At 43.0% G+C, this 12,793-nt stretch overlaps 1 protein-coding gene across 1 annotated transcript in view; it reads right to left on the reverse strand.

Annotated features, from left to right (window-relative positions):
• The window catches only part of LOC123986262 (interleukin-1 receptor accessory protein-like), a 54,673-nt gene that overhangs the window by 31,273 nt on the left and 10,607 nt on the right, over positions 1 to 12,793 (reverse strand). The window contains exon 2 of the mRNA XM_046074412.1: positions 11,035 to 11,102. Within this exon, the coding sequence (XP_045930368.1) occupies positions 11,035 to 11,102 (68 nt within the window). The remainder of the gene's footprint in view (positions 1 to 11,034; positions 11,103 to 12,793) is intronic.

Below are 12,793 nucleotides of genomic sequence, written 5' to 3' on the forward strand. Positions count from 1 at the left end.
TCCTACCCAACTCTACCCTACCTCAAGATCACAGTGCTTCACAATAAAAGACAAAAGTAAGAAACACATTATACAGACCCATATGAGAGTGAGTAAATGACTAAAAATGTGGATTCTTAGCAGATTTCTCCAGAGATGTGTGAGTTTCAGTCAGCTTCAGTTTAAAGCCTGGAGCCTGATGTCATGCCAACACACAGGAATTACAGTAGTTTAGACCGGATGAAATAAAAGCGTGACTAATAATCTCTCAGCAGCGAGTCTGACACAAAGATCCTCAGCTGGAAAAAACACTTCACATACTGATCACAACTGACACCTACATTTCTGAGTGAGGCTTAAACAGGGCAGGAAACCAAGTAAGTAAGTCAACTTTATTTGCAAAGTGCTTTTCACAGACACGAGTCCCAAAGTGCTTTCCAGCGTCAACTTCCATATAAATCCATCAAACCTTCTAGGCTGATGTTGGAAAGTGTCCAGAGCAGCAGCAGTTAGGGAGGGACTAGAGTTTGGCAGGCAAGTCCCAGAACAAGTACTGCATCTGATAATCATAATCTTATCAACAAGGGAACCAAGGACATCCTGTAACTTAAGCCTTCAGACACTGCGCAGATTAAACCAGGCTTTAACCCTGAATTGGTCATCCCAATCAAATTACTGCCAGAGAGTCGCAGCTGATTAACTGCTAAACGATCCGAACATTTGATGAGTTGGATTTCTGACGGGTCTGATGTTTTGATGGATTGTCTGCAAGTTTGAGGAGTTTTTAGATCTGAATTCCAACGCGGATGCTGTCAAAACATCTGCAGCGGGCTTGTTGTAAAATTATTATGGCTGACTGTAATCTGGACTGTGGAATAAAACAGTGGCTGAACAGATGGATCTGCCTCTTCCAGCTGTCCAGGTTCTGGCCATGCAGAAATGGGTATTGTTTAAAAGTGGGATGTGAGTTAACGCAACATACAAGATGAATAAAAACATACATTGTTAGCTTTAGGGACAAGGTAGAAACTTCAGAATCAACCAGCCATTTTTAGAGTGTTTGGGCAGCTATATAAGAGAGTAACACAGATAACTTTGCAAAGTGTTAAGGTTAGATGTACAACTAAATATCATCCCGATAGCAGTGATGTGATACGGGCCTACCATAAAAATCAATTAAGATGCTTCCACTCTCAAACGAGAGAACAGAAGAGACGAACTGTCTTCGAATATCTTCATCCAAGTCCAGTTAACCTTGACTTTAACTTTCCTCGGATAAATATGACCTGGATGACTGAGAACCTTCACAGACCAAACATGCTTGGATTTTGGGTTGTCTGTTTTTATGGGTTAGGTTTTGGGTTTCTGTAAGTGCAATTGTTCTTGGTCCTGGTTTGGGTTTTGTTTTAGCATCTGTTCCATATTAATGTAGTCCTGTTTCCTGGTTGGTCCTGTCTCTGCTCCCTGCCCTGTTCCATTTAGCAGTCGGTCCATGTTTTTTATGTTTTGGGGTTTCCTCTGTTTAGCTTTGTTTATTCTTTTGTTCATTTGCATGTTCAGTTTAGCTCACTCCGTCTCGTATCTTAGTTTTAGTCCTGCATTTTAGTTCTGTGTCTAAGGGGGCTTTCACGGACCACGGTCCGGACCAAACAGACGAAATTTGGTAAAGAGGTAGTCTGGATCCGGCTAAAACTGAACCATGGTTTGGTTCGTTTCTGGTCTGAAAGGATTACATTTACAGGAAGTTTGGCGGTTGACGTGTAAACATGTATACAATTATAAATCTCCTGTGACAGCTCATCTTTACAAACAGGCGGCCGCTTTAGAAGTACACTGCCACATACATCTTTGGTCTCTCCTCAAACGTAGGTGCAGAAGTATTGGCTTGCTGTCTTCTCCTCCTTTCCTGCCGGCGACGTTGTTCGCACACCGAGGACGTTTAATTGCGAATTTGAACAAGCCTTCAGTATAGTTGGTGCTGCAGGTAGTAATGCCATAATAATAATAGAGTGGGAAATATGCATATGTTAATTTTTTATTCATTCGTTCTTGTCAAAGATACCCACTGAACGGTTTAATAAACCAATCAATGTCAAGCACAGGGAGACGCAGCCCTTGGTTCGGCATTGGTGCGGACTTTCAGGTGTGAAAGCCCCCTTAGTTCATGTCTTTGTAGTTACTCCTGGTTCTGTGTTTGTATTATTATAGCTTTGTCTGCTCGTGTTCTCGATTAGTTTGTTGTTCATATTATTCTGATCTGTTCTGTCTTATTTTGATGTGGTCTGTGTTTAGTGTTTGTGATAACTCTGCCTGCCTCTGTGTCTGATTGCCTCCACCTGGTCTTGGTCCCGCGCTGCTCGTTACCTGCCGTTAAATGTTTGCTTGTTCTGTTCAGTCTCTGTCCGGTCATTGTCGTGTGATGTCCGTTTAGTTGGATCACCTCGTTTTGTTTGTTAATTCTAGAAACTTTGAACTCAGGCTCTCTGCCAGTTTGTGTGCTCGCCTTTTGTTTGTTTAAATAAACCCTTTGAACTGCATCTTCTCAGCCTGCGTGTCCTGCATTTGGGTCCTCAACCTTCCCCACGCATTACACACCCCTAGGACAATAAAAAGGTCTGGTGGCCTGTGGCCTGTACTACGAAGCGGGGTACCCGTCTTATCCAGGTATCTTCAGGTGTAATCTTCACGATTAACCCGTACTACAAAAGGTGGACAGGTGTTACCCGAGGTTTGTTGCCATGGCAATTTATACTGCTTCTCTAAACTGCTCCGAGCAGGTTTTGTTCGTGGTTAACTCGAGGTTACCCTGCACGTGGACTACACACCACATCTGTACTCAGTGTTGATGATTAAAAGTAGGATATTAATACACACCACTTCATAAAATATGTTTAGATTTCAAGTTATTCTGAACACAACAGCATCACGTTCAGACGAGCCGAAGTTTAATATAACTTTCTAATGCATGCATCACACACGGCGACGTCTGTGTGTGATGTTGCAGCCTTGCAAAATAAAGTTTCTGTCATAAATGTGTGACTATAATGGCAGCGAAAAATTCTAGTTTTTTACTTGTAGATTAATCTTGGAAATTAAATTTTCACTCGGATTATTCCCCCTCTCCGCTGGCTCCTTTTTTTCTATTACAATGGACCTTATGTGCAGTTGCACCTTTACATTAGGGCCTCGGCAACAGCACGACGGCGCCTGATCAGAAAGCAGCCGGTGTTCTGCCAGCGGACCACAGACAAGCTAACAGCAACTTTAGCAGTGAACTGAAATCATGATTGATTGTTGAGTTGAAACCAAAGTAAGCTGCAGTCCTCAGCTGAAAATGTGCAAGACTTCAAGAAACCCGTCACAAGACAGCAAGTAAAATCATCGTTAGCTGCAGCCCAACTTTTCACCTTAATCATACTACACATAAAAGAAGACAAATAATAGAGATTTACAGAGAGTTTAATAGAGAGACTACAGTAAGAACACTGTGCCAAAAAGCCTCCCTGGCTTTGTTGTCCTCCACGATATTAGATTTAGCCGTTAACTTGTTTTTACATTCATAATTTCCTGACAATACCGGCGTGCATTCCTCTGGAGAAATACGGAGCATGCGCCGTTGCGAAAAAACTCTGCCTGCACGGCCGAAGCAATGTAGTTAACACGGACTCAACTGACCAACATCTTATCCACCGTCGTAGTTTAACTCCAGTGCAGGCGGTCAGATTTGTTACCCTGAGTTAACTCTGAATAGGTTGAACTCCCTTTGCAGTGCAGGCCACTGGTGGTTAAGATGCATACCACTTCACTGCAATCTCTACTTACACAATCAACTTGAGGCAAAACGCCACAGGAAACCAAATTATTATGTACCCCAGGGAAAAGAAATGCTTGCAAGGCAAACAGAATAAGTTCCACCTCAATACTCACTACAGAGTAGCTGATGAGGAAACATTAACAAACAGTATCTGAATAACTGCTCTCAGAGAGGCGCAGGGCTGACCTAGAGATACACAAGTCTGTCAGTCAGGATGCTGTGGTTGACAGCATCAAAAGCTGCACTAAGATCCAGCAGTACCAAATCCCACATCAGGATGTCATTAAAGACTCTAAAGTCAATTACATGCTCATGAAAAATGGCTCAGAAGAACTGTGATCAACAGTAACACCTGGGGACGACCTGATGACCACATTGAGAAAGACAGACAGCAAATCCTCCAATTTTCACTGGAATAAAGACTTAAATGGACAATTAATCATCAACATTAGCAATGACTCATTTTCTGCCAATTGATTCAGCACTGACTCAAGTATTCAGTCTTCAGGCAATTAATCAATCAATTAAATCGGAGACACGCTCTCCTCCAGGTCGTCAAAGGTCCTCATTTATAATAGATGAGTTAATTAGACGGGGACAGGGACAATGGCTGCTCAGGATGGGATATTGATAGTGATGACTGTGTTCCTCGCAGACAGGCATCTTCCGACACCACCGACGCCCTAAAAGGATTACCCCTAAAACCCCAAATTAGATCTAGAGCCTGAAACGAGTTCTTCAACCACCAACAGGAATCATTGAAACTACTGCAAGAATAAAACCACTTAAAAAAGGTACAGTGTTAGTTTAAAACATTCAAAAAATGAACCAACAGGACAAACAGGATGTGGAAAAGTACCAGCTCTGATTCTGTGTACCGTACTGTAATACTGCTTTGTACATGGAGAGGCTACGATCTGCAGCTCAGGCCTCCCCCATAGGTTCAGGGGCGAGTTTGTTACGTTACACAAGCTCTCCGAGCTTTTTTAGTCAAATAAATAAACAACTTAAACTCACAAAATGTCAAGAAAGAAATATTCTTGCAGCTGTTTTCCTCATCAAACAAAAACATCCAAGCCTACACTTTCTGAATTTAAGTTTCTCTCTTTCACCAAACAGATCACCCTGTTCACTCATCGTAAAACACACTTCATTCAGACTCCACAGAAACTAAATAAAACTGTAGAGTTAGCAGTGAACAAATTCTGTCCTCAAAGATGACACACACTTCAGGGATCACTGAAACCTTCAAGTGCCCCTAAAACCAAACATAACCCGGAAGACAAAAGCACCTTTAAAGCACCTTTTGAGGAGCTTCAAAAGTCCCCAAAACCTTTTAAGAAGTCCTAGACCCCCTCAAAAAACCCCAAATCCAGATACTGAGAACCTCATTAAGAAACTCCTCAAAGATGTCAACTCATTCATGGAACCACCTCTCCTCAAAGACCCCCAACCCCCCAGAATACCTCTAGAAAAACCCCTGGACCTAAAAAAAACACCAACAATACATCAAGAATTACAAGAATCACATCAAGAGCTCTTGAATCACCTTTAGCGAACCCCAAGAGTACCTTTGGCTCCCCCTTTAGACCACTGGAACCATCAAAGGACAAATAAAAGAACCTCCTCAAGAGATCCTGAACCTCATTTAATTAAGAAGGAACCATGAAACTAGACAGAACATCAAGGGTTCAAGTGATGAACCCCTTTAATATCCAACAGGTACCCCCAAAACTCAAAAGTACCTTTAGAAGGGCCACTAAAGTACTTCAATAACTTCAAGAACCAACTCCAGCGCTACTTACTGATGGAAACTACTCAGTAACGCCAGAAGCTTCAGGGACCACTGGGACCCCTTCAAGCTCAGTCCAAAGGTACCCCTTGGAACCCTCTCAAGAACTAGAACACCTCTGAGGAATACTCAAACCCCCTCAAGCAACAAGAGACCCCACTTTATACCTTCTGAAGCACAACAACTATTAAAGCTGCAGCAAGTAGTCGATTAAGCAATTGAACTGGCAACCATTTTGATAATAAATTACAGCTTCAGGGATTTTTTCATGCAGTAACGGCAACAACTTGCTCATGTCAACATTTCGAATGTGAGGATTTGCTGCTTTTCTTTGTCGTATATTGAAGCAACAGTTAAGCGGCGTTGTTCTGGTGTGATATAATGAGCGGATATCACGGCCTGAAGTGAGCTATTGATTTTATAAAACGGTTACCGAGTACGGCAAAAAGAAAGTAGGCTAAAAGACGCGCTACAATTTGACTTTATTTCATCGACAGACATTTCTTTATGAATACAAAAACTAGTCCCACAGCGCATGACGGTTGCTAAGCAACATACACACAAGGCTAGAATTATTTGAACAATTTATTTATAAAATTCAAATTAGCTTTATTGGTATGAATGTATAGCAACAATATTGCCAAAGCTACATATAAATTACATAAGGACAATTAATTTCATACATTTCATAAAATAAGGAAATAAAACATAAAAGTTGTGTTTGTGTGTGTTAATAAAAAAAAAATATATATATATAAAATATAGAAATTCCGTAAAAATAAATATTACAAATAAAAGTAAATAAAACAAAAAGCGTGTGTGTGTGTGTGTGTTAGAAAATGAAAATAATATATTAAATTAAAATAAATAAAACAGTAATAGAATAGAATTTATTTTTAAAATTAATTAGTTAATTAAAAAAAAAAAAACAGTATCAAATGTGAGATCAAAAAACACAACAATAACTAAAATATAAAACAATCAAAATATTAATAATTTGAAAATTAGTACAATTATTTATCCGTTTGAGTTTCCACAGGTTGTTTGTGGCATGAGGAGATATATTTTGCAGCAATTATTTGACATTTGGGCATTTCTTGAGTTTCTGTGTGTCTGATATAAATTCGAATTCGGGGTATATTTGTGAAATGTTTTTGTCTTAGTGTTTTATATTTAGGGCATGAGGTTAGAAAGTGCAGCTCTGTCTATTTATTTATATCTATTTGCACGTTGCCGTTTGTTGTGCAGCCACTAAAAAACGTCCATCGTCAGGAGATTGACTTTGGTAACTTGAATTTATATGATAATCTGCTTGCTGCTGTGTGCCGGCAGCCAGCAGGGCGTAAAATAATAACACTTTAATATTATACCTACCAGAAAGGGCGGAACTGCGTCTCTCCTTGAGCAACAGTCTTTGAACAGGCTGTTGAAACTTAAACTTTGCTGCAATATTGCTGACATCCAGGGCGAGTCGTGGACTGCTGAGTGAGAGAGAAAGGGAAATGTTTCTCTCTTTCTTATTATTTATTCATCTCCGCCGGTAAAATGCGATCTGTAGCGATCAGATCTGTATCAGATCGCATTTTAATACCAGGTGTAAACGGGGCGTGAGACCCCCACGAAGATCAGATTATAACTCGAACCCTGTTTGAGTGACACGGATCTGTGCGAAGGAATTCGACGTCATACTCGGCGTTGTATACGCTCATTATATCACTGCTATGAACCAATCAGATTGCTTGATTTGAGCTACCTGTTTTTATAATGTTCAGTTAAATATCTTTGGACTGCTGGTCAGAGAAAAGGAAATTGTGATGGTTATTTCATAGACTAATTGATTCCCTGATGAATGTCTAAAAAAAACAAAAGAAGCAGCAGCTGAAGACCTACAGAGGAACCGGGGTCTGTTTCAGGTCCAGAGCCGCCGGTTGAGACCCCACAGTGTGGGACAGTTTCAGCTCCACTGGTTCTCAGGATCCTGAACACTGAACACTGGATTAATGGAGGCTCCCCACACCTTTTGTGCAGAGCGGGAGTGTGTGTGTTGGTGTGTGTGTGGTAATTGACCTGTCAGGTTTTCCCGGCCAGAGTATTAGTCTTTCTTTTAAAACCTTCTCCAACTTCTATCCACCTCCCTCTCCTCCGCCCTCACTATTCATCCATCCATTTACACTAACGCCTTCAGCCTCATCCTCCCCCACCCGACTCCTCTGCCTCCCTACACCCCCACATTATGCAGCCATCTGTAACACGCTGCTGTAAGTCTCACACATGTTGGATCCGTACGAACACAACACGTGCTGCGTCGTACAAACATGAGACGCAGTAAAATAAAAATGCAAATGAACCGTTTTACTGTTTCTTGTGCTACAACTATGTTAATAACTAACAGGCACAACTCAGCCATAGACGAAGAACATCTAAAACCGAAATCCTAAACACAGTTTCATCGCATCAGAATACAATCTGTACACATGATGAATAAATTAAGAAACAGTTTCCTTAATAAGATTGAAACTTACTTATCATCCCTTTTAAGCCTCTTCTTGCATTCGTATTAAGCAGACGAACATAAGAGAATGCAACAAAGGGCGATAAACCCTTGGTCCTTTGACATCCCTCCATTTTTCCCATTTCTTAGTGAGGTTTACTTCGGCAGCCCTGTACACAGGAGAAGCGGTGGATATATAGTGATCAGTGTTGGGAGCCGTTACAGTAATGTATTGCTTTTTGCCGTAACGCAGTAATATAACGTATTCCTAAAAGAAAAATTGGTAATTTTATACCCGTTACTATCTCAGCATTTTAACTCTAAATTAAGTGGTGTTTTGTTTTTTGAATAATTCACCAACACTGAGAAACATTTCGGCAGCAGAAAAACAAATCCTTTATTAAAAGAGTGACGTTACTTCCCGTTGCTGGAATCAGACGGTCGAGTCTGTGGTCAGGGTGCAAACTACGGGGGAGCTCGGCTCCTCTTAACAAGACGGCAGCTCCCCTGATGGATCATGGGTAAATGGATTTCTACAGGCTGTGTGTTTGCGCTTTAACGAATAACGTTCACGATCAGAGAGGCTGCTGTCAGCTCATCCTGATGGATCCTGTCGGAGATTCAAATAAACAATGACCTAACGTGTACCTGCGCCCTGCGTCTTTCTTAATGGGCAGACGATTCATCCTGTTGCGAAATCACAAACGTGTCTTTGGGATGACATTATACTGATCAGAAACCTGCTCTCTTATCTGAACAGATGGGAGCTTTTACAAGGCTTTATCTCCGAGCTATGACTTTTTATATTTGTCTTTTTATTAAAGAAACATTTGGTGTCGCTTGTCGTTAGTCACTGTGCGTTGATCCAGCGACACCCAGAACCCTGTCGAGATCTGCTGCTTCTCAAAAGTGTTGCAGACTGGATGCAGAAACAGCATCAGATCTCAGTTACTCCTCGCTGCGTTGGCCTGACTGAAAGAAAAGTGGAACTGCACATGGTAATAAAAAGTACTCCAAATTGTCACAGAACCCAAAACCAGCCAGTCAAATCAAAACCGTGTGGCTAGATCAAAGACGGTAGAAAAGACAATGAACATCATGCTGTGTTGAAGAAGACTTGAAACTAGCGACTGAGACCATAAACTCATCAGGAAAGTGTTTACTGAGACTTCTATACAATCCAGTGGAGTCGCCCCCTGCTGGCTGCCAGAGAGAATGTAGGATTACTTTTTGCTTTGTATTTATTTAAACCATGAACGTTTTATAGTTGTAGAAAGTCCACAGAGCCTAGAAAATATATGTGCATCTCAATGTAAAGCTATGGGACATTAAACATATTTATATGTGCAGTTTGTTGGTGTGATCACACAGTTTCCCCAAAGGATTCATTCAAATTTCATCTCATTTCGTTCCCCTACATCCCATCGACTCCATCCATCTACCCCCCCACTATCTGTTCCTCTCCCCACTTTCTATCCATCGTCCTCCAAACCGACCTCCCACCGTCCTCCCCCACCCTCCCTCCACACTCACAGACAGCGATACAAATGACCCTCCTTTCTCTGGAACCATCCATTCCTCGTCCCACGGGGCGAGAGCCTAGGCTTTTAATTAACCTCGCTTTTGCAGAGTTGCACTACGTGAACAAGAAAGATTTTCTACCTTCCATGCAGTTCACAATGTAGAAAAAAATCATCAGGATCATCTTTCACGTTTTTAATTCCTTCACCTGAGAAATGAATCCCCCTACAGATGGATCCACGCAGCTCTACGTACTGTTTCTGTTTCTGCATTCACACTAATGTTTAGACACACATGAACCAGATGGCACCACAAATGCAACCACAGTGTTCAAGGAGAGAACCAAGGATAAAGCATTTTTACAAAAACCTGTATCCCAGTATCAGTCTGGACCTGTATTGGACTGGACCAGTATTGGTCTGGACCTGTGTCCCTCCATCAGTCTGTACCTGTACAGTCTGGACCTGTACCAGTCAGGACCCGAGTCCCTGTTTCGGTCTGGACCTGTACCGGTCTGGACCTGTGCCCCAGTATCAGTCTGCTTCAGTATTGGTCTGGACCAGTATTGGTCTGGACCTGTGTCCCTCTATCAGTCTGTACCTGTACAGTCTGGACTTGTACCAGTCTGGACCCGAGTCCCTGTTTCGGTCTGGACCTGTACCGGTCTGGACCTGTGTTCCTGTATCGGTCTGGTCCTGTTTCAGTCTGGCCTTGTATTGGACTGGACATGTGCCCCAGTATCAGTCTGCATCAGTACTGCTCTGGACCAGTATTGGTCTGGACCTGTGTCCCTCTATCAGTCTGGACCTGTACCAGTCCGGACCTGAGTCCCTGTTTCGGTCTGGACCAGTATTGGTCTGGACCTGTGTTTCTGTATCAGTCTGGACCTGTACCAGTCTGGACCTGTGTTCCTGTATCGGTCTGGTCCTGTTTTGGTCTGGACCAGTATTGGTCTGGACCTGTGTTCCTGTATCAGTCTGCTTCAGTATTGGTCTGGACCAGTTTCACTCTGGACCAGTATTGGTCTGGACCTGTGTCCCTCTATCAGTCTGTACCTGTACAGTCTGGACCTGTACCAGTCTGGACCCAAGTCCCTGTTTCGGTCTGGCCTTGTATTGGTCCGGACCTGTGTCCCTGTATAAGTCTGGACCTGTACCAGTCTGGACCGGTGTTCCTGTATCGGTCTGGTCCTGCTTCGGTCTGGACCAGTATTGGTCTGGACCTGTTACCAGTCTGGACCTGTGTTCCTGTATCGGTCTGGTCCTGTTTTGGTGTGGACCTATGTCCCTGTGTCGGTCTGGATCTGTATCGGCCTGGACCTGGGTCCCTGTAGATGGACTTCCCTCTGGGCGCCAGTCAGCTGTTAAACTGGACTGAAGTGATGTCACTGATGCGTGTCTCCTAACGAGCTCCAATCACAGACGAGCTGTCACCTACCTGACGGGTCGCTGGACTGACTGACCACCACGATGAAGACGAGGAGGAGGGTGGAGATGAAGGACGCCCTGCAGAGACACGGAGAGACTGTTAATGCACCTGTTTTAACAGTTGCTGTGATTCACGATGACAGACAGAGAGCAGATCAACTTCCCCAACGGATCATAAAGGATAAACACAAAGAAAAGAACAGAGGAGCCAACAGATTTACTGTGAATAAGTTAGCGTAGCCCTGATCGATCCGAACTCCATTCAGAAAACAAACATTTTGAAAGTGGTGTGCTTCTCATCTCGCTGACAGACCTGACAAAGCAGGACTTAATATGTTTAAAAAATCCGCATCACGTTGTCGTTATTTCGGTTTGATCCGTTTATCACAGCAAAATGTTTCTTTGGTAGTGATGGCAGGTTGCGGAACATCACTCTTTAAATATATACTGGCAACATTTTCGGTCGGTGTAAACGGTGATAATGACCGTCACCCCTCTTTACCTGCTCATCTCTGCACACATCTCGTGCGGGACGACAGAACCGAGACGTTTTTCTTTTTAATCTTATTATCAGGTTTTATTGTGGTGCAATTTCCTGGATCCGACACACATTCACGCGTCAGCTTTTTCCACACAAACAAACATTTTCACATCAAATCCAATGAACAAAATGTTCGATTTTCTCTTTTGTATTAAAAAAACGTATTTTAAAGACGTCTCACATGTGAACATCACGTTACTCTTTAATAATCAAATATCATGTTTTGATAGTGTTCACTTTGGGGCGTGAGGCTTCAGGTTTCTCTCTCAGCGACTGTGACTGATAAATGAGTGCAGACTAAAGTTTACATGCTCTCAGCATTTGACCCTACTAGGCCTCCGTCAGGCAAATGCGAGTAAAAACTAGGACAGATATCGAGACAAAAAGTGACAGCTCCATCCACAGTAGAGACGAGCACCGGTACTTCGGTACCAAGTTGATGCCAAAATTCTGATAACATATCGATACTTGTTTTGCTCGGTATTGAAGGTACCGGAGATCCAACACGTGGAAGATGGCGACAAGTGCAGCTGCAGCGACTAGCGTTGTAGTACTCGAGACCGTTCTTGGCTCGGTCTCGGACATTGAGGAGGACTTGGGATTTTATTTCAACACCAGTCAATATCAGCAAATTGCTTTTGCGTTGTCTGATTTATTTTTTAACATCCAAACTTTGATTGGATGCAAAACATTTTGCTGCAAATGCAACCAATAACGTTAAATAAAAATGTGTTGTTGCCGTTAACGCCTGCCCCCCCTCTCCCGATGGTCAGCGTGGAAAAGGAATGTTGATAAAGATGCTTATGTTGATTTTAGCTCTTAGTGTTTGTATGTGGGTGTTTTAATGGGAATGTGGATCTTTCAGATCTATTTGAGACGTACCTCTGATCTCGTTCCATTTTATTGTGGGTCATGTAATGTGGGGAACTGGTTTTGGTCTAGACTCGGTCTCGCCCTCCCTCGGTCTTGGTCTAGACTCGGTCTCGCCCTCCCTCGGTCTTGGTCTAGACTCGGTCTCGCCCTCCCTCGGTCTTGGTCTAGACTTGGTGTCGCCCTCCCTCAGTCTAGACTCGGTCTCGCCCTCCCTCGGTCTAGACTCAGTCTCGCCCTCCCTCGGTCTTGGTCTAGACTCGGTCTCGCCCTCCCTCGGTCTAGACTCGGTTTCGCCCTCCCTTGGTCTAGACTCGGTCTCGCCCTCCCTCGGTCTAGACTCGGTCTCGCCCTCCCT

Source organism: Micropterus dolomieu, linkage group LG17, assembly GCF_021292245.1.
Source record: "Micropterus dolomieu isolate WLL.071019.BEF.003 ecotype Adirondacks linkage group LG17, ASM2129224v1, whole genome shotgun sequence".
Taxonomy (NCBI): Eukaryota; Metazoa; Chordata; class Actinopteri; order Centrarchiformes; family Centrarchidae; genus Micropterus; species Micropterus dolomieu.